This window comes from Sinocyclocheilus anshuiensis, unplaced genomic scaffold, assembly GCF_001515605.1.
Source record: "Sinocyclocheilus anshuiensis isolate Anshui unplaced genomic scaffold, SAMN03320099.WGS_v1.1 scaffold255, whole genome shotgun sequence".
Taxonomy (NCBI): Eukaryota; Metazoa; Chordata; class Actinopteri; order Cypriniformes; family Cyprinidae; genus Sinocyclocheilus; species Sinocyclocheilus anshuiensis.
In genome coordinates, this window is record NW_015549578.1 from 249,134 (window position 1) to 271,408 (window position 22,275).

Consider the following 22,275-nt stretch of genomic DNA (forward strand, 5'->3'; position numbering starts at 1 on the left):
AAAAAATTTAAATTGAAAAAAAAAAAAAAGTAAATTCCCTTAATTTTCTTAAGGGAACTTGTAAAAGTAAGTTAGTCTGCTTACATAACGTTACAGTAATTGTGTACTTCATCAGGTTACTTAGGCTAATAATATCCAAAAAAGCTAAGGAATCGTATGATCAGGATGTTAAAATAAACAAATATTTCACCTTTCAGAGAAGATATAGATAAGCATGTCCCAGCCAGGTTTGTCACTTGTTGCCGTTCCCTTAAGCATTTCCGTTGTTGTCTGTACATATTTGCAGCGCGTTTCTGTATTTGGTTGTGTTGTGAGTGTTTGCAGCACATTTCTGTATTTGCTCGCATTGTTAGTATTTGCAGCGCGTGTGTTGTCAAACTGATAAAGATGTTTTCTTAATTTGCTGGTGTTTTTTTTTTTTTTCTATTTGCGTATGATTTTTCTTTTGTAGCGTGTTGAGCTCTCTCGGCCACCGTAGTTTTTTGACTCTCTGTCAGCCACAAAGTTGAAGTTGACAATGCTGACTCGCCATCTCCGCAGTACAGTGACGCGCCTTCACAGAGAAATAAATCTTTAATACGGATTACATAATGAGAGTTTTTGTTTTTGATTTGTATTGGTTGATTTTAAAGTAGACATTTTGAGCTTTCTGTAGATATATTTCTCATGCACCTGAAACAGAGACAGCAGAAAGCGTGTCCTGATTGTTTTCTTTATTTTACAAAAGCACAACGTCTTGTTGATATTGTGAGAGTATACAAATAAAATAGACCCTTGACCGTTTCGAATGATGTATTACTCTTATCTGTATGAGCAAAAATGATGCCGTATTTTAAGTAGTTTCACTGTTACCAGGAAAAAATGCCAGTGATCGCGCCGGTGCCTTCATGTCATGCATTAGTGCACTAATGCAGAAAAACTTGGATATGCGCCTAAAAGCGCACGTTTATCCAGGTTAATGTTAGAGCAAATGGCTTTGTAAAGTTGCAACTACTTGCATGTTTTAATGATAAGCCATATTTGAGGTCAATGAATGATAGACGAACGTTTGGATTTTCTGTCCAATATACTGTAATTACCTCAAGGACCAGCCGTTAATGATCTGTCCGTCACGGGCACGGACAGGTTTTTTTTTTTTTTCTGCGACTAACCTACTAATAAAACTTTAGTCGACTAACGTTTATTTGACTATTACGGGGGAGTCCTACAATCTACTAAATATGTCATGATCCAGTATATACTGTGTACTGCTTATAAATGAACAAAAAACTCCAAAGTATATGTAAAATAGTATGCAATATGCGATAATTAACATTTTAGACAATTCTGTGCAACATTGCCATCACCTTGTCACATTTAATCCTGCTCATGGAGTGCAGATATGATATGATATGATATAATATAGTTTAAGATAATACAATTTAAAGTTTCCTTATTACAGTGTAATTATACAATTAATTTACATGCTATAGAATGCAATAAAATTTACACAAAACCCCAAACCAAAGCAATCAGTAATTTGTTATTGCTATAATAAATGCATGTAACATTTTTTTGACAAATTATCTAATTTCATATGTTAGGGGTGGGGGGGGAAATCGATACAGCATAGTATTGCGATATGTTCTGCGGCAATACTGTATCGATACACGGACGCCAAGTATCGATCTTTTATTATACTATTGGTAGAATAATAAAATCAATTTCTTTACAATCCACTAGATGGTGGTGTTGAGTTTTTTTCTGGTGAGGTCGGCTGGGTCACCTTCAGCATGCAGTAAGTTAGTAAAATAAAGAGGGCGGCATTGCGGAAAGTTATCAGGAAAGCCCCGTCCTCATTTAAATCGGATGTATGGACTTGCGTCGGATTTGTAAACAAGGAGGGGGTGTAAGTAGGGATGCACCAAAAATATAGGCTACATATAATAATAATAATAATAATAATAATAATAAATATAGCTGCAAGCAGCAATTTCTGGGGTTCAAGCAGTTAAGGCATTTAAGCACATAAGGAAAAAGATTTTGTGTTAACATGGCTGTAATCACCTAAATCAATGATTAAAAATAGCATTTTGGGCAAATGCAGGTAATTTACCAAAGAAATATGATGATTTTTAACAGTTATGACTGTTATAGCGCCACCTATGGTCCGATCACCCTGAAACTTTGCACGCTTCTTAAGAGTCAGCAGTCACATGTTTTCACCAAGTTTCGTAAAGTTTTGAGTTTTCGTTTAGGTTTTATAGGCTTTTGGATATATGTAGCCACGCCCCTTTTCTAAATGACCCTGTTATAGCTCACCAAAGGACAAAATTCAAAATTTATTTCATAATTATTGATCTAGAGAGTCCAGATGATATTACTGCAGTGGTTTGATCGAGATTGAGCGAAAAACCTAGGACTAGTTCAAAAAAGTAGGTTTTTAACATATTCGTGAATAATTAATGAACGATTTGATTGACAGCAATGGTTCTTGAGGCAAAGTTGTGCATTATGAGGAGATCTATCAAATGATATGCATATTGTGTGACATGTTCTACAATTTGAGGTCATTTTCTATACAAATATTGTATATTTGAGGCCTTTTCAACTGTTATAGCGCCACCTATGGTCCTATCTCCATGAAACTTTGCATACTTGTTAAGAGTCACCTGACACATGTTTTCACGAACTAAGATTAGTAAATGCTGAAGAACTATTGTTCATTCTTAGTTCATGTTAACTAAAGTAGTTAACTAATGTTAACTAATGAACCTTATTGTAAAGTGTTACCAATATTAATATAAATTCTGTCCAGTTTTATTGTTACTTTCAGTAAAAGTGTGGTTATTTTATTGGCTTGTGTTTTTTTTTAATTCAGTATCATTAAAGTTGAGTTAAATTTAAACAGTCTTACAAAATTACTTTATATTATTTAATAAAATAATAAATCATTACAAAGCCTTTTCGGTTTTGGTTTTCGGCCAAGTGCATCCAGAATTTTCGGTTTCCGTTTCGGCCCAGAATTTTCATTTCGGTGCATCCTTAGATGTAAGACTGCATGTTTTATTTAATTTAATTTAAATTTAACAGTAATTTACTTTCAAATGCCCCAATTGCTGAAGGGTCTGCACAACTTTTTAGTACAATTTCAAGTTGCACTGTTCAAAATACCTGTAGTAGCACAGGTTATAAATTTTACAATTATAAATGTTTACATTTAATTAACATGGACTAGACTAGAATGTAATACAAATAGTAGAGTTTGCCAGGTGCATACAACATTTATGACAGGTTTTCATGAAAGTGTTGGTCAGTTTGTCTGCTTGACAATCCCATTTTGCACTGCAACAATAAAACTGAAGTGAGATAAACTGAGAAATGTTACTTTTTAGTTCAAACAGATGTCAAAGTTTTCCTTTGGGGACATAATTTGAAGTTGGAAAAATGAGGCCTCTGGTGGCCACCCCTATCATATATACATACATAAACTGTTAGGCCTTTAATTTCTTGGGAAATACTGGATTTAGAGTTTTTAGAGAACCACAAGTCCATAATCATGAAAGTCACAGCTGCAAGAACCAATGAAGCATATACTTGCCTGAAATCACTCTTGAATGGAATCCATGCTGCAGACACTTAAGTAATGAGAATTAACCAGGGCAAATTTTGCTGGTCTCCATTATTATAGTGGATGCGCAGTGAAGAGTTTAGGCAATGAACAGTTGTGGAAGCAGAGACAGAATATCACTTGGATATAAGCCTGCTGCTCCTCCCACTGAATCAGATGTCCCAAATTCAGCTTAAGAACCTGGTTATTATGTGTCACAGTCAGTTGTGTTGTAACAACAAATTTGGAAAAATGTTTCTCCAACATAAATAAATGTGAATGTGTGCTTCTCAGGTGAAGGTGATTCTGGGAGAGGACAGGGAGGCCACAGGAGTCCTGCTCAGTATTGATGGTGAAGACGGCATTGTTAGAATGGAGCTGGATGAGCAACTGAAGATTCTCAATCTCCGCTTCCTTGGGAAATTGGAACCGTGAAAAACAGCACGCATTTAAACATATTTTGCTATTCGAATCCAGATGCTGCAGATCATTCACTTTGAGTGAGCTTTCTTTTTTTCTTCTGTTTGTCTTCATCTACATTGTGAAGTAGCTGGCATTTTACATCTTTTTTTTCCCTTACACTTAGTCGAAGGTTTTAGTGGATAGTCTATTTTGTTTCTTCTGTGGTGTAGAAACATACTTTTTGGCAAACTGATTCCATGTCAAATAAAATGTGAACCGTGAGTTCCCAAATCCATCCATCCTGAGTTTTCGCATGAAATATTTCATAGCTGACGGCTGTTCGTTTTAAACTTTTTATTGCCTGCTGGTGTTTAGAACATCGACCATAAAGAGGAATTCCATTTTTATTCACTTAATGAGTGATTTGAGCTCCAACAGATGAGATAAACCGCTGTGCTCTGCACCACGCAAGTTTATTCAACATCATGCTCCATTACATTACTGGTCCATTACATTACTGAACCTTTAATGTCATTAATAACTCTTGTATATTCTGAGCGCATTAAAGGTCTTTCAAAACCCTTTATTCCGTGATTTGTATATTTCCTCCTTGCTCACTAAAGGGAAAAAAATGCCCCAAGGTTAAATACATTAGGAATTATGTAACATTTTTATTAAAACCTATGCATCAGGTCTGAGAAAACTGGGAAAAGGACAGTCAAACATGAAATCAGTGAAAGTCTATAACTTCAGCTTCTCTTAGTTACAGGGTTCATGAGGATTTTCGTAGTTAATTGGAACATAAAAGATGGTGCTGTTCTTTGGACAGGGATGTCCTGTGCTGTTAGACCAAGGTAACCGATCAAACTTTTGCTCTTGTTCTTGTTTGGGGCATCCAAGGGTTTGGTTCCTGAAGAGATGGATCTTCAGCTGGATCCACGCTTCACGACCCTAAAAATGAGGAAAGAACAGTCATGCTTTTGGGTTTAGATTTAATTGTAATTTACTTATTTTACTTTTTAATCATTTATTCATGTTATTAAGACTGGGTATTAATACAGATTTTCCAATCCCAATTCATCTGAGGATATTTCTGTTATAATGCCATTTTTGCTTGCATCTGGAAGAAGCTCTGAGAGAATACATTCAATTTATACATGTACATTGATGCAGTATTTCACAGTTGATTAATTATAACTCGTCTTTTTGAACTGCTTATTAAAAGTAATTTATTTCATGAATCTAGCTACACGTTTAGTGCTGTACGTTTTTGGTTCGTTATTTGTGAATCAGACTACACTTGTCGTGCTATGTTGTTTTTACGTGATGCCCACAAAGACAACTCAAAAGCGACGTTTCTTGCCATCAAAACAAAAAAAAAACTAGGCTACTAAGTCTAACTCGTATTCACAAAATATGATTGAATGTTATTTATTATCTAGTGCCATCTGCTGGGCAGGAAGCAATAAGTACAAATGTCTTTTTACACATCGGGATTTTGGGACTGTTCAGTTGACAATCCCTATTAAACTCAATATTTCTTGATATTCTCGACTGAATATAGTAAATATGATTTAACAATGCTTATCTCACCTCGCTGTCCGTCACACACTGCAAATCATAGTTTTGTCCAAGCAGCGGGGTCAGAACACCACGTATGTCGTCATGCTGCAGATCACATCACGGAAAGATTGATGAAGTGTTGCTTATCAAATGTATTAAAAACAGAGATAGCCAGTCCAATAAACTTACCTTATATGACACTTCGCATGAGGTTTTGATTCCAGATTTTTCCAAGATACTAATAAAAAAATTAAATAGGGGAAAACAGATGAGCGAATGATAAAATGATATCATGGTATATGTGCTAAAAACACCCACTTATCAATGTCGAAGAGTTTCCGAAGCTTGACTGCGGCTTGGAAATAAAGAAGCGGTGAACCCATGGCCTCCACACAGCCTGCACACGTCCCGTGTTTAATCCATTCCTCCTTCCTGCCAAATCAAATCAATCACTATTGCTTCTTAGCAGTGAAAATATGACTGAGCTACTGTCAGACATACCAGATATTAAAGCAGCACTATGTAACTTTTTCTGTGTTCAAAATTTGCAAAAGGTATATAATGAGCGAGTACATCATGAATTCATTTTCCAAACCGCGTTTTTGTCTTATTCCTAATCACTACGGTACACGTATAATAAGTACTTATATTTGGACTATTGTAGCCTGGTCGGGTCGTCACCGCTGCGGAGTAACACATACCTGCGTGAATCGCCAGAGACATAAACTTAGAGAAGTAGCTCCGGTTGGAATGTTCTTCCGCGGGATGTGTGCAGTTATATTTATTAACCGCTAGAGCGCCAAAAGTTACATAGTGCTGCTTTAAACTTAAAATGCTCATTTTTTTCCACACCTTTACTATGGAAATGTGTGTTTCAAGCTGTGAGACATTAAATCACAAAACACTGAAAGATCATAGTTTGTGTTTACCAGAAGTAGAAGAAGTGCTTTCCTTTTATAAACGATGGCCACAGCTTAGTGAGTTCAGGCTCAATTTCCTGAACATAAACAAGATGTTACATTTTATATTGGTGATGTTTCAAAAAATAACAATAAAAACAAATAAACAGTGGACTGAAGTATTTTTACCTCAAGATGGGAATGATATATCGGCCAACAGTCACAGCAGTGACCAGTACGTATAGGCCTAAATGTCATTAGAAAATTTCAAAATAAAGAAATTAATAATAATGTCAGAAATAATCAATTAAAGACCAATCAAAAATACAGAATGTTCCTGTGAACTGTTCATTTTCATATGAGCGGGAGTGGGAACAACAGCCATTTAATTCCTCACCATAGGCCATGGATGGTCCAGTATTGAACAGTTTGTGGTATTTTGCAGCTGGTTTTGTTGTTAATATCCTGTGGGAGGGCAGGAAAAAAGAAGATGGTCGTTTTAAGTAGAAGTAACATGAAAGAGAGAGTTCACAACCGTTTTCATATGAAGCACAGATATCAATATCAGTTATACGCTTCACATGATTTCAGGCAGATTGCAATAGCGTCTTGTGTAAAGTTTACTAGCACTGGTGTAATATATAAAATAAAATATAAAGACATACAATACAGAAACTCCCAGGCCATTGAAGAGTGAGATGCATACAAGTCCAGTTGCACGAGCTGAAAATGAAAAGGGAGTTGTACTTTTTAAATTACTATTTGTACTATTTAAATTCTGTGCAGCCCTGCATTTCTGTTGAAATACATTCTTTTATTGTTTATTTAACTGTGCTCATTTGCAGTATTTAAAGGAATAGCTCACCCAAAAATTAAATCGTTTCTTCATCTGAAAAGATTAGGAGAAATTTAGCATTACATCACTTGCTCACCACTAGATCCTCTGCAGTGAATGGGTGCCGTCAGACAGATGATAAAAACATCACAATGTTCCACAAGTAATCCACACCACTCCAAGCCATTCAATTAACATCTTGTGAAGTGAAAAGCTGTGTGTTTGTAATAAAACCATCATCAAGATGTTTTTTTTTTATTTTACTTCAAACGAGTCCTCTATCCATAGTATTGCTTTCTACAGTAAAAAAGTAATCTTGCCTAAATCAGGAGAAAAATATGCACAGATCAAACCATTTACCAGTGAAAACAGTTGTAAACAATTATGTCGGTGAATTTTGATGTGAGAGGACAATAGGGGAAGAACGTTTTACAGGAGGAAGCACTATTATGGATTATAGACTGGTATTTTGGCCAGAAGCGACAAAAAGTTCAAATGTCTTGATATATGATGATATTTGTTTATTATAAACATGCAGCTTTTCAATTCACAAGATGTTAATTGATGGCGTCGTGTGGAATTATTGTGATGTTTTTATCATCTATCTGACGGCACCCATTCACTGCAAAGGATCCATTGGTGAGCAAGTGATGTAACATTTCTCCAAATCTGTTCCTATGAACAAAAAATCATCTACATCTTGGACGGCCTGAGGGTGAGTAAATTCTCACCAAATTTTCATTTTGGGGTGAACTATTCCTTTAAATATTTGATAGATACTGCTGGTCTGTACTAGTCAATAACGTATGGTGATTTATTAATTAAAGAATATTTGAATGACTGTGTCTTACTGCCTCGTGACAGTCCCAGAACAGTGTCCATCATCATTCGTGAGGACCCAACCAGTGACCAGAGCAGCAACGCAGGCCCAGAGGATGTGTTTATCTGAAACAACACAGCACAATTCAGTTGAAGCAAAATCTATAAATTCAGAACAACTGCAGTCTGACCTATATATAACCTATAAATATATTTCTTTACTGAGATGAAAGCGTGAAGTAACTACCGTAGCGCATGTTGATCCTGCAGTTCTGAGCTCCTGTGATAGTGTCAGCTTCACTTTCCTTTCCCCTAGTCTAATGCAGAAGCGAAACACACCACAAACAAGTGAACGTTCTATGTTTGCATGCCTGAGAAAAGGAAGTGATACTGCCATGCAGTATGATTAGAAAGAGACTGGGGAGAATTGGAGAAAGTCTCGCCTGAGCGATCTTTAATAATCGAGGCACTTGAAAAGTGCAAGATAATCATGATAACAGTGCCCTTTCAAGCCCAGTTTTTTAGCTTTATATAACACAAAGTTTTTTTTTTATAAGTTATTTTCTTACACAGAACCTTTTTAATCAAAATACAAATAAAACAATAATTTTATATTGTTTACCCACTGAACTTTTTAAAATCATGACTGAATTAAATGTCCTTTTATTAAATATGCACACACTGGCATATTATTATAACATAACATTATATAACATATGATATTACTTCACAAAGCAAGATATCACTTAAAATTGCCTTTGAAAGACACTAACCAATCAAATGCTAATGTTATAGGTGACATAGATATAAAATAATGAAAATTAAATGCTTATTTGTCAGATGGCTGTAATTTTATTATTTTATTTTTTCATTTTATTTTTGAAGGTTTGGTAAGTTAAGCTTAAAAACAGTTGTGACAAAATGTAATGCTTATTTGTCTGATGTGCCATTTCATTATTGTATTTTTTAATTTAATTCTATTTTATTTTTGAAGGTTTAGTAGGTGAAGTTGCAAAATAGCTGTGGAAATTCAAAATTGTTAAGTCCAACCAAAATCATGACTCCATTAATATTTTAATAAAACTTTATCTGTTGTAGAAATGATGACCCACATTCTTGAGAATGTCAGATTTCGGGACAGTAATTAATTGTTTTGATATTAAATAATCTTTAACTTTAAAATGAAGAATGGAGGTAGTAGTGTAGGACCTTTGGACTGGCTCTATTCATGACAAAATACAGGCATAGTTTAAAGGTGACATATCATGAAAATCTGAATTTCCATGTTTTAAGTGCTATAATCAGGTCCCCGGTGCATCTACCAACCAAGGAAACGTGAAAAAGATGAACCCAGTACCCACATTCTTGAGAATGTCAGATTTCGGGACAGTAATTAATTGTTTTGATATTAAATAATCTTTAACTTTAAAATGAAGAATGGAGGTAGTAGTGTAGGACCTTTGGACTGGCTCTATTCATGACAAAATACAGGCATAGTTTAAAGGTGACATATCATGAAAATCTGAATTTCCATGTTTTAAGTGCTATAATCAGGTCCCCGGTGCATCTACCAACCAAGGAAACGTGAAATAGGTTAACCCAGTGACTTTGTTTTGGTAAGCCCTTTTCTGCAAGCGTCTGAGAAAACGAGCGGGTCAGATTTGAGAAGTGTCTGTCTGAGCACTGCAAGAGAGGGGCGTAACTTGAAGGGGGCGTAACTTGAAGGGGCGTAACTTGAAGTTGTCCAAATCACACAGAACCACGCGAGATGTCAAAACGAGATGTTGTCGGGCTGCGTTCGAAACCGCATACTTTCTAAGTTATAGGCACTTAATTTCTTTAAGTACTTACTTACCGAGCGCTATGAGAGTGTACAGCCTGAAGTACAGCCTGAATGCGTTAAGTATGAATGCGATTCGGATATCATCCGCTATGTTGACGTTATCATGTGACCTACGACGTTATAACAAGCGCAACAGCTTAAAAGATATGAGTGACAGGTTTAATTAATCTATCTGTATTGTATCTTGATAATGGTGAAACTTGCCCATTTTGTGGTCTTGTTGAAGAAACAGCTGCCCTTTTTTTTGTGATTGTAGTATAGCCAATACATTTTATACACAAGTTCAATACACAAGTTCTTATATGTTTAACTCCACTAATGTGATCCAGTTTTATCCTTAAAGCATTTAAAAAAAGTTATTACGAAAACCCAAAATCGTTATCTCTGGAATATTTTGTTAATTATTTTGTGCAAAATGTTTTATCCACAAGCAAAAGTGGCTTAAATCTCCTTTGGTGTAAGTATTACTACTTGAACATTAAGATTACCCCAGAATGAATTGCATCGTTTGCCCACCCCAACATTTACATGCAATAATAATGATAAATGCTAACCAATAATTACTTTTTTTACTTATAATATTATAATATTTTTTACTTATAATATTATATTATATAACTTATATTTTTTTGTCGTGACAGCTATACATAAATATACACTAGTTGAACAAATGCAGTCGATGTGAATACATCAATTTTCAATCAAGCAATTAATACATGAATTAATAAAATATTAATATTTTATTTACTGACAACAATAAGAAACATGATTCCCAAAGCTTCAAAATTTGTGCATGAAATGTGTTGCACATTGAGCTCAATTAGGAACAATCTGAAAAATATAGAACGGGACACATTATAAACCTAATCAGCTTGGCTGGTGAATATTAATTATTTGACGACATTTTTTACTAGTTGTAACTGATCGACTAAGATGCAGACATTTTTCTACTTTTTATGTGTTTTATGTGCAATGACTTTAATAGACTTGTTGAGCACATTTTAATTAATAGATTAAAAATATTTTTTTTCAAAATTAGTTTTTGGGTAGTGGGAAGAAAGTCAAATATTAGGCTGATAAAACTGTATTGATAATATCAAGATAAGAAAAAGTCTCATTGGTAGAATTAAATCATAAAATTCTTGGAAAGTGGTGCACATTTTATATTTATTTTTTGATTATTTTTTGTTGCCTTTTGTTTCCTAATAAATTATCTGTGGGGTATTTTGAGCTGAAACTTTACAGTCACAGTCTGGGGACACCACAGATTTATATTACATATTGTAAAAAGGGGCATAATATGTCTCCTTTAAGACATTTTAAGGCATTATGCTTCAATGAAAAACATATTACAATATGCTTTGTAAACATGAAAAATGACTACTACTTTGCAGTTCAGTGTTGTATGTCAGCTGGCAGCTTGGCTGTTCAGAGTGATCTTTCACCGTCTAAATGCTTGGCTCTGGTTCAAAAGCTCTGCAATATGTGTGTGTCCTTGTAAGGGCCCCAACTAGACAAGAATCAACAAGCTCAACCGAGAGCAGCGTCGGACATGAGGCATTTACTGGTAAATACACTGCTGTTCTTCTTTATTCTTCCATAGTCTGTTGCATAACAGCTGTAGATGTGTTTTCAGGAAGAATCTACTCCTAAAATACTTGTGAAACAGGAACTAAACCACACAACGATACTCTGACCACCGTACTGCAGACATTGCTTGGGAAAGCTGGTTATTAGATGGTAGTCTTGTTTTTGATACGAAAAGATTGTTGTTGTTTTAAAGTTGTACTGTAATCATTGGTAATTTCAATGGATTTAGAATGACTGACGGCCTTAAATGACCTCTAAAGAAAACACTCAACAGTCACCTGATACCGAAGCACATGCTTTATGAGCAAACAATTCAGTTCCAAACTTTTTGAATGTGCAAACAAATCTGTTTTAAAAAACCTAATCAGAAATAATTTTAAGTACTCTACATGGAATCTAACAGATCATAGGTTTGCATGTAAACTTGTTGTCTTGAGTCTCTGCAATAAGTGTGTTCTGATATGAAATGGACACGTGTTTTTTTTTTTAAATGGACACTGAAGAGGTCATGTCACCATTAGCCTCTCCACATTTAGCAAGCCTACATGCAGAAAAACACACGCTGGTGGACAGTGAAGTAAAAAGGGGTGGGACGTTCTAAGTCCAACCCACCATTGTGTATTATGATCTGATTGGTTTGTTCCAGGTGCTGGTGAGCAGCAATTGGCTAAAACCACAACTCATTTCTGCTCCACATGAGCTGGGTTGACCTTCAGAACCATAAAATGTTGCATTCCTTTCACATGTTTCATTCTACTTAACTTACTCGAAATATAGCAAAGATATTCAAAATATTTAGGTGTGGAGTTGCTTAGTCTTCTCTTTGGGGTCCGAGAGTCCCAAAAGAAAAGCTCAAATATACAACCTAGGCTACTTAACACAGACTTAGGTTGATAATTCATGAATTTTCCTAATTTAATGAGGAAAAACACAACAAAACTGTCTTTAATGTAAAATGTCAATGGAAAAACTTGTAAAGCCATAGAATCTGTATGCGACAGATAGAAAGCTGTTTCTAGCATGTCTTAGCACATCACTAGCATTTTTGCTGCTATCATGTTTTAACGTTTTAGCATGATTCTAGCATGTTTTAGCATTTTGTTGGCATGTTTTAACATGTTGCTAGCATAATTTGACATGCTGCTACCGTGTTTTAGGCTATAATTTCAGACATTGCTTACATATATTAGCATGGAACTAATGTGTTTTAGCACATTGTTCTACAATGTTTATGGGATGAATGTTTAATTGACATGACTGAAATATCACTGAATATGCTTCAATAACTCGCATACTTAAAATGTAATGAAACTTTGGTTATTTCAGAGTGTTCCCCGGCTAGCCTCACGGGCTTTCAACACAACAGTCCGGCAAATGAAAAACAAGGTGCCCGACAGACAGAAGGTTTTCCTGGTAAGAAGAATTTCAGACTGACATGATGTCAAAAATACACTCTCATACATAAAATATATTAATCAGTTTAGATGGCATGTGCACTGTGCTGATTTACATTTGCACATTTCAGAGGTCAAGTAAAAAGCATATGTACTGTAAAACACATTCAGTTAAAACTGATTAATCTATAGTCTGAAACTCTAGCCCTGAAATGTCTTCATCCAGTTATATACAACAGTCTGTGCATCTTTATAGTGCAAAGACATTTATGATTCTTTAGTAATCATTTACTCATGTCATTCCCACAATACAATAATGTTTATTTTATTTACAACTTTCAAATTCAGTGTGAATGACTTTCTTTCCTCTGTGGAACATAAAAGAAGATATATAAAAAATGTTGGTAACCAAACAGTTTCAGTTCCCATTGACTTCCATTGTATGTAAAAAAAAGAAAAAGAAAAAAAAAAGAAAATACAATAGAAACCAAAACTGTTTGGTTCCAACATTATTCAAAATATTGTCTTAAAGATATAAATATCTTCTATATGGTAATGTAAAATAAATAAATAATTAATTAAGAATTTATTACTTATTGTTAATAACTGTAAATATGTAAGACCTTTATAAGTTATTAATAATTTAGAATAAATAACACAAATAAATAAATAAATATGTATTATAGAACTAATTAATCATTATAAATCAATCAGTAAATAACTATATTAATTATTAATATTCACATTATTCTTTGTGTATCTAATGTGAAGAAACATTATATTTCTACCTGCAAAGATTACTTTCGCATAACAAAAGGGACTTTTCAATTAATACAACTATACAAATTTTATGTTGCATTGTGGCCGTACATTGCAAGAGTAACATCTCCTTTTATTTGCAACATTTATCCACACTTACAGGAGGATAACGGTCTGCCAGTCCACATTAAAGGAGGCTCCACTGATGCCCTTCTGTACCGTTTGACCATGACCATCACAATAGCAGGTACAAAACCCTTGTGGACAATCATGACAACTTGACATTTCTTTTTTATTTAGGTTTATAAAATGCACATACCAGTATTAAGAGAAGTCTTCTCTCTCTTTGTGGTTCTCTTTAGGCACTGGCTTTTCCTGTTACTGGTTGCTGGTGGCCTGTATGCCCAAGAGTAAAGCATAAAAACTTGGATACTGCATGATGCTGTACAAATCTATTTCATTTTAAATATCTTAAACAATAAACCACATATATGAAAGAGGAATACATTAAATTCTACATCTACAACTTTTATACAGACGTGTTTGGTCACTACAGTATACACTACTGTTCAAAAGTTTTTGAAAGAAAAGTATTTATGTACTTATAAGAAGTACTTATGCTCACCAACATTATCAGTGTCTTTACTATCACTTTTGACCAATTTAAAAGTATTAACCGCTTTAAAAATCGTTCCAACTTTTGAATGGTAGTGTATCACTGGCATGAATCAACAATACACACTTGGCGCCACCTAGTGGCTATAGCAAAACACAGCTTAAAATAAAAGGTTGTTCAGATTTATTAAAAAATTATTTGTGATCTAACTGCATAACACAATTTAAAAACTGCTCACTGCTTATTGAATTGGGTTTGTGCCACAAGAAGAAGTCAGCAATTTTTTAAAAACTTTGGTCCAAAAAGATACCAAACAATACTTTGAATGCTGTGCAAAGTTATTTTTTAATATCATTCTTAAAAGTCAGTTAAATTTCATACAAAGATGAAAAAGCCCTTTTTTTAGTGGTTTTGGTACAGCATGCATAAGTGCAGTAAGCTGAGGTTCTCACTTGTGGGTAAAATTGCAAGAAGCATAGCTGCATTGAAAGAATAACACATTTTTTAAGATTTGAATTCAGAAAAAAAATCCTGTTTTTATCAGGAATTAAGATAAATTTACAGAATTTAAAAAAACGTATGGAAAGCATCATGCAACCAAGATGCTAAAAAACTACCGAGATGAAAGCGTAAACATCTAATAAACCTTCAGATTTGGGAAATCTTACCCTCTTACATAGGGTGACATAAGATAATTCAACACTGTGCATTCTGAACACTATTATGAACTCTTTCCTGCTAGTTATAATTATATACAAAATTAACCAATCAATTCAGTAAAATTAATTCATCAAGACACAGAATGCAAAAATCTATAGGGGTCGGTAAGATTTTTAAATGTTTTAAAAAAAAAGTCACGCTCACCAAGGATGCATTTTTTAAATCAAAAATAAAACCGCAATAATTTGAAATAACTGTTTTTATTTTAATATATTTTAAAATGTAATTTTAAATTTCCTGCATTTTTAGCAGCCATTTTCAGTATCACATGATCCTTCAGAAATCTATTTCTGAATTCTACATCAGAATTCTAATATGCAGCTTAATAAACATTTCTTATTATTATCAGTAATAATAATTATTATCAGCTAATCAATATTTTTGTAGAAACATTTTTTCAAGATTCTTTGCTGAATAGCAAGTTCAAAGGAACAGAATTTATTGAAACAAATCTTTTTGTAACATTATAAATGTCTTTACTGTCACTTTTGATCAATTTAATGCATCCTGGCTGAATAAAAATCACTTCTCCAGTAGTGTAAATATTTGTCAATGTGCAGTTTTTGTGCAGACATTACCAGTGCATTAAATTCCTGTTAGACAGTCAAACACTTATCCCATCATACTGCCCTTGGCATTTTGGGATATTCCTTCCATTTTCTGAAGCTTGGAGATAAAGGCATACACGCTATCCCATGATGCTCTAGTAGTCTAGCGCAAGAAGCGAATGCTCATCTTGTGGTCAATGTTGACCTTCTCCAGAGACTAAACAATAAACAGGTTGAAACGCAATTATTAGCAGTCACGTTCCATCAACATAATAACAGGTGCTTTTATGAAACACCGTGAATGCAGAATTTCAGGTGATACCTTACGAAACTCCTCAAACGATATTGCATCGTCACGGTCTAGATCTGCTTCCTGTATAGTGCGGTCTGCTATGCTCTCCAGCTGCTCCTCTGTCACCTGCATCCCCAGCATGGCTCGGAGAACCTGTCAATCAGTCTGCTGTCAGTCTTGATCATTTTGTGAGAAAACAGCTGAAAACATGAATGAAGAAGCTAGTGACCTTTAAAAGCTCATCTCTGGAAATCTTGCCATCCTTGTCTTGGTCATACAACTGAAACGCAACTACAGGAATGAAGAACCAGGCGAGATTTAATGGAACAAGATTATTTAGACTCAAATCAATATCTCATGTCCATTTATTTATTTATTTGGTGAACAGCAGTGTAATAAGCAGGATATTATTCAGTCAGATGGTCATTATCGTGAAATAAACCCTTTCAGGGTGTCCTTTATTCTGTGATAATGGCCGTCTGAATGTACATTATCTCTACAGTAACATCACCCATTCCATTACTGAGAGGATGTGGGTAATCTCCCGGGTAAAAGCAAAAGCAAACATACATCTGAGTTTGTTGCTCCTGCTATTGATGGGTTCAGGAGAATTGGGCTCTTTGGGTCGGTTCTTGTCAACAGGCCGGAAATGAGCCAGGATCTTCACAAAAGTGTGGAAGTCCACCGTTTCCTTCCTGAGATTATCATCATTTATGACTTCAAGACACAACTGAAAAATACCTTTTTGAGAAATGTATTCAAGCATGCTGTATCTTTCAGAACTAATTTCCTGATCATTGTGCAGTTTATTTTTGTCAATAACCACCAACTTAGACAGGAAAGACCGTCTGACCAAAATATGAATCGACTAACCACCAGTTTCGTTTTTATGTGTCATTTAGGGGTGGGGTTATCTGAAATAGAATCCAATATTCAAGACTCCAGTGTGAACATCAATTATTTTCACTCTCCTAATGTTTGGAGCTCATGCTAAGATTCATTACCCTGGGGAGAAGAAGGCACCTATTATTCTGTCTCCTATGGGGTTCATCGCCAGCTCCTTTATGGCTCCAAAATCCTGGGGACTGTGTGAGAATGAGACAAGACCAAAGGGTCAATATTTCTGTAATTACAAAAGACATCTTAACTGAGTCTGTGTCATGGATATAACTAAAATATCAGTCTCACCAGAGATGACCTCGTCCTTTTTTATCCAGAGCTTTGAAGCGATCATGGAGACGAATAATGTGGGCAGGCGAGACTGGAAAAGAGAAATCACATTAACTGTTGTTTCACTGAAGCCCTGTAGAATCATGACTCAACAAATAGGCTAACAAACGAGCTCACGTGGACCGTAAACAAATAGAACTGAACATTTCATCAATTCTCCTCTACAACCAGCTTCACTGAAATTCATTAGTGCATTGTTATTTTTAAATTGCTCGACATATAGACATACATTTTTGTTGTACAATGTATTTGAGTAACACGTTTGCAACTGGGAAATTCTCAAACTGAACTGCACCTGTCACTGTCAATCTAGGACAGTTTTCGCTCATGCAAACCGAATTTTTACCCAATATTTCAGATACGTTTATCTTAGCGATCATACGCCTGAGAGTTACAAATAAAAATGGCAACAAACGTGCAGGAAAAATGTTATTTCACGTCGTTGTTTACTCGTTCAAGCGCGACAACAATAATAAGCCAGTAACAAAACACGATTGTGTCAAATGTCACTCACAGCCAGTTTCTTGCATCAACACCTCGACGTTTGGGATTTTTAATAGGGTGGAGCTCGTCGAACCCATTTTATATAGTTATGTATTGACAGCTTTCGAGCATTTAGCCCATATCCAGAGAACCAGAGAGCAAAAATGGATGAAAACTAAAAAGTCACGACATTAAAAATCTGATTTTACAAGTTGTTAACGGAATGTTCGCATACGCCGTTGCTTTTGCTTGCTCAGAATAATGCAAGCTCTGTTTACACAGATCACAACGCCCACTACACTATTGAAATCTGATTCGTTTGAGTCGAATCTTTTTAATGACTCCACAAAATCCGTCTGAGCGGTTGAATGATTCGTTTACGAATTGGACTGAATCGGTGAACTGACATGAACTGAGAACCTTCTCTGTTTGAACGAACGTCCGACTTGTAATGAGCCAAGAACCATAATGTTAGACAACTTTCCAAAATGTTAAAAATAAAACGTATTGGAAATACTTTCATCCCGTGATTGTATGAATGTTTTATCTGACAAGACAATTTTGTACAGTTTTGTAGAGAATTAATTTTAGATTAATCTATATTTCGGAGCTAAATCATTGTTGCGACTGAACTCGGGCACATGAACAACAAACGTTCCTGAAAATAAAACTAAAAAACGTAATAAACAGCAATATGTGTCTACATGAATTAGTGTTTAATGTCCGCTTGCGCTATTTCGGATACAACGTGATTACGTAATCACGTACAGCATGAGCATAAAATGAATCATTGAACCGGTTCTGTGAAATTGTTTAAAAGAACCGATCAGCTGAAATGAGTCGGACTTCCCGCTACACACAATAGCACTCTTATGTATGTATATATTTATGCGTTTGCTCATAATAATCGCATTTAATCTATAACTAATAGCATGTTTGTTTTGTTTTTGTTTATGCCAAGTTATCCGTACATTTTGCAAATCGCTACACACAATAGCACTCTTATGTATGTATATATTTATGCATTTGCTCATAATAATCGCATTTAATCTATAACTAATAGCATGTTTGTTTTGTTTTTGTTTATGCCAAGTTATCCGTACATTTTGCAATACTTGTACAATGTATTATTTTTATGGCAGCATCGCACGATCACCCAGATAATTTTATCAGATTTCTTTCTTCTTGTGAGAAAGAACATACACCAAAAGTTTCGCAACAGTTAGTCTCCTCTGCACATTAATAGACAATGTTTGTGGACAGAATGCATTTGGTAGCGTTTATGACAGGCTCAGCGCCTTTTAATACACTAGATGGCACCAGAGTCTTTCATATGAGATGAACGCCCATCTACCCCGGTCCACTGTCTGTACACTTGACTGTCTATGTAAGTTATTAAAATATTAGTGTAAGAAGTTACTCTAAAGCCATTGATTTCGTTCAGTTTTAGTTACATCTTTAAAATAACTAATATTTCCCCTGATGCTACACTGTCTTGAGAAAGTGTGACTGCTGGTCTCAGAGCTTGGTGTCTGTTGCGGAGTAGTTGTTACTTTTAAGGCAAAAAACACTTGCTGGTAGATAAAAGTATCAAAATAGTAACCTCACTACTTTTAAAAACATATACAAAATAGTGTAAGGCAAGGAAAACCTAAATATCAACAGAAATATATTATGATCAAACTATTTTACTTGACAGAAAGATTCACGTTTCTAAAATCTCATATCCACATACAAATGCTTTGAAAGAATGATTATCATTTTGCGTAGAGGCCTAACTTAATTCCCTTATATACACACACCCTAGAGTAACTGTTTCCTAGATTTTTTTTTTTTTTTGCAATGGGAATTTGTAAACAGAGATTTGAATACCAAACAGGGTGATTATATTTAACTACAAATAAAACCATTTGCTTGAAATAAATTAAACATTAAAACTGAAATAAATACAACATTAAAAAAAAAATCACAGCTAGTTGCCAAGTAAACATTCTGATTTGATGTACTATAATAACTGTAAATTACATAAAAATTACTGTATATTACATATACATATAAATTCCATATAAATACATATTCCATATAATACATATTACATATAAATAATATACATTAAAACTACATTTAAAATGGAAATAAAAAAGAATAAAAACTATATAGACATTTAAAAAAACAAATAAAATTAACAAAACACACAACAATATTACCAAAACTTTAATACAAATTTAAATAAAAAACAAATTAAAACTATCAATAAAAGCTAAATTAGTATATATGTCAATGATACTAAAATAACACAGATCCCCAACAATGACATTTCATGTTGCGTTACAACTGTATCAAGAGCAGATGGCTGAAGTAAAAGTACTGGGGAATCTTGTGCTAAAAATTCATTGCAAGTTCACATGTTGAAGATAGTAAGCATGTCAATAAAATTTCAACTGACCAGTTTGTGTTTGGGATATTACGCTGCATGGGGATGTGGGGACTTTCATGATGTTTTTGCATATTTTCATGGTGAGGACACATGCATATACACCATTTGCACATGATATTTTCATATTTGCAGTGTATTTGCAAGTTAATATATAAAGTTACAAAACAGTCTGAAAACAAGTGAAACCATTTCCATTCCTTGTAAACCATTTTGGTTAATGGTTTATTGAAAGTCCTGTGCTTAATATATAAATAAATATGTCAAATTAAAGGATGGTTGATTGCCAAGTGGAATATTTGTAAATACACAGGTTGCACAGGGAAACATCTGTGATGTCACAAACCTTGTGATGCAGGTAAAGCACCTGGAGACTTACTGGCACGTACCCAAACAACATGAAGTGTAATTACTCACTACATCAGTTCATGCTTACCATAATCAGCAGATTGTTACTCACTGTGCAACAATCATGGTTTTCCAAATCCATGTAACTGTTCCGGGGTAATAAAAGCATGACTATAAATGGTTGCATATTCCTGAAAAGAAAAAGCCTGTGGGGAAATTCAAGGGAAACTGTTTCAAACGGTAAGACGCACACACACAAAAATAAGACCAGACCATCTCGCTGCTGCCTCCCTCAGGGTTCTCAAGTATAGAGCACTTTGCACAACTCCGACTGTCTGAACATACATTCATACTATTGAGATCATTTCTCAATGATCCATTGTCATATATGATGCGATTTCAATTTTTCCTTTCTCTTTGGAGTGTTACAAGCTCTTGGTGCATAAAGAAGATCTGTAAAGTTGCAAAGACTAAAGTCTCAAATCCAAAGAGATATTCTTTATAAAAGTTAAGAGTCAACCACGCCTACCTAAAACGGCTCGTTCTAACACGCCCCCACATGTCTACCTCACTATGTGGGAACATTTGCATAACGCCGTCCAAATGTTGACGCAAAGAAAGAAGGCTTAACTTTTATTCTCGCTGTAGTATTGTTGTTGCGGCCATGTCATGACACTGTGTTTCGTTGTGAAAGCGAAACTACTTTGTTTGGCCTTCCAAACGAGGACACGACTAGATTCGTCATGCCTGGAGCTGATCCGACGCGTTTCAGAAAGGCGGGGCATAGAGGAGAAACAATAATGTACAGTATGTGGAAAATAATGTTTTTTAACCTTAAACCGCATAAACACATTTCATTACACCAAATACACAAAATAATGTTATTTTTAGCAACATCATATGACCCCTTTAAAATAAGTTTCCTGTGCATATAAAAAGAGACAAACAGTTTTAAGATAAAGCCACACCTCAATCATGGACGACTGATGCAGGTACTGAAAGAATATGTTATTCATATGTAAAACATGTATTAGATTGCTCAAAATGTAATATTGTCAAAATTTGCTGCAGAAACAATTTTATCTCAGAAATTGCTAGTAATCTTTACAAATGATTTCAAAGAAACAGCAAGTAACAATGAATTAAGTGTGAAATTTCAAAGTAGAAAGAAATAGTTAAATAAAATAGTATTTTTGAAATAATATTTTCTTGTGAAGCGTACTTTTTTACAGTGCATCGGTCTTTATCACCTTAAGAATTATGTTGCACAAATTGTAAAATGTGTAAATAGTTATGAGCTCTATCAGTTATTAGCGATTTCTTCATATTTGCTGTTTATTCTCAAAGCACAAACCATTGGGGAGTAGAAGAGTCCCCCTCTGGAAATTCCCACATTAAGACCTCATCTGACCACACTGACTCAGTGTATATTTCAGTGTCTTCTGTCATCTTTATATTTGCAAACTCACTCCACATTTTCTCATCACAGTTTTAAACATGCATATTCACATTGACATAAATGAACAAGTAATCTGTATATTCCTTTGAAATCCCTGTATTCTATACTCAACTCTTGTGCCATATACACCAAACTTTCATTCTTACAACATAGAAATAATATTTGAAAATGCTAGCAACACCCACACAGTGCTTCCAGAAGGTCTGCATTACTCAGCAACTGTTTGTTCCAGATATTTATCTGAAAGAAAAGCAACGCTCTCAAAATCACATCCTTTGTTAACATTAATCCTGACGCACCACCTCACTGTTTTGAATGTGAAATGGTTCGTCAAACTTTTTTCAGTGTATATCCTCATATTATATTATTTTATTATATTTTATTACATCATAAGAAATCTGTAATATATATATATATATATATATATATATACACACACACACATAAACATA

At 34.5% G+C, this 22,275-nt stretch overlaps 4 protein-coding genes across 7 annotated transcripts in view; 2 read left to right on the forward strand and 2 right to left on the reverse strand.

Annotated features, from left to right (window-relative positions):
- Positions 1-4,414, forward strand: part of supt5h (SPT5 homolog, DSIF elongation factor subunit) — a 20,875-nt gene extending 16,461 nt beyond the window's left edge. For all 4 annotated transcript variants that reach the window (XM_016445698.1, XM_016445697.1, XM_016445699.1 and 1 more), the window contains one exon: positions 3,884-4,414. In XM_016445698.1, the coding sequence (XP_016301184.1) occupies positions 3,884-4,024 (141 nt within the window). In that variant the 3' untranslated portion in view covers positions 4,025-4,414. The remainder of the gene's footprint in view (positions 1-3,883) is intronic.
- LOC107657558 (ribonuclease T2-like) lies at positions 4,162-14,085 on the reverse strand. Its single transcript, XM_016445701.1, has 11 exons — positions 14,013-14,085; positions 8,355-8,424; positions 8,140-8,233; positions 7,119-7,176; positions 6,851-6,918; positions 6,643-6,700; positions 6,484-6,551; positions 5,873-5,986; positions 5,744-5,792; positions 5,585-5,659; positions 4,162-4,942 (listed from the first exon to the last, which is right to left on the reverse strand). The coding sequence occupies exons 2-11, from the start codon at positions 8,362-8,364 to the stop codon at positions 4,751-4,753; spliced, it is 786 nt and encodes a 261-aa protein (XP_016301187.1). The 5' UTR covers positions 8,365-8,424; positions 14,013-14,085; the 3' UTR covers positions 4,162-4,750.
- Positions 11,421-14,190, forward strand: LOC107657560 (cytochrome c oxidase subunit 7A2, mitochondrial-like). Its single transcript, XM_016445703.1, has 4 exons — positions 11,421-11,517; positions 12,867-12,953; positions 13,856-13,940; positions 14,056-14,190. Exons 1-4 carry the CDS (start codon positions 11,503-11,505, stop codon positions 14,112-14,114), a joined length of 246 nt encoding a protein of 81 aa, XP_016301189.1. The 5' UTR covers positions 11,421-11,502; the 3' UTR covers positions 14,115-14,190.
- Positions 14,191-15,521: 1,331 nt separating this feature from the next.
- On the reverse strand, positions 15,522-17,872 carry LOC107657559 (calcineurin B homologous protein 1-like). Its single transcript, XM_016445702.1, has 7 exons — positions 17,614-17,872; positions 17,058-17,130; positions 16,874-16,954; positions 16,440-16,564; positions 16,099-16,160; positions 15,900-16,022; positions 15,522-15,794 (listed from the first exon to the last, which is right to left on the reverse strand). Exons 1-7 carry the CDS (start codon positions 17,678-17,680, stop codon positions 15,741-15,743), a joined length of 585 nt encoding a protein of 194 aa, XP_016301188.1. The 5' UTR covers positions 17,681-17,872; the 3' UTR covers positions 15,522-15,740.
- Positions 17,873-22,275: the final 4,403 nt, after the last annotated feature.

Bases quoted from the DNA above. Each gene is read 5' to 3' on its own strand.
- LOC107657559 (XM_016445702.1), bottom strand. From the start codon at position 17,680: ATGGGTTCGACGAGCTCCACCCTATTAAAAATCCCAAACGTCGAGGTG. The intron at 16,565-16,873 runs GTAATGAATCTT...TGATAATCTCAG, and splicing joins GGTGCCTTCTTCTCCCCAGG to GAAGGAAACGGTGGACTTCC. The intron at 16,161-16,439 runs GTATGTTTGCTT...TCATTCCTGTAG, and splicing joins CAGGAGCAACAAACTCAGAT to TTGCGTTTCAGTTGTATGAC.
- LOC107657558 (XM_016445701.1), bottom strand. The intron at 6,701-6,850 runs GTGAGGAATTAA...AATGACATTTAG, and splicing joins TGGACCATCCATGGCCTATG to GCCTATACGTACTGGTCACT. The intron at 5,793-5,872 runs GTGGGTGTTTTT...TTTTTTTATTAG, and splicing joins AAACTCTTCGACATTGATAA to TATCTTGGAAAAATCTGGAA.
- LOC107657560 (XM_016445703.1), top strand. The intron at 12,954-13,855 runs GTAAGAAGAATT...CCACACTTACAG, and splicing joins ACAGACAGAAGGTTTTCCTG to GAGGATAACGGTCTGCCAGT. The intron at 13,941-14,055 runs GTACAAAACCCT...GGTTCTCTTTAG, and splicing joins CATGACCATCACAATAGCAG to GCACTGGCTTTTCCTGTTAC.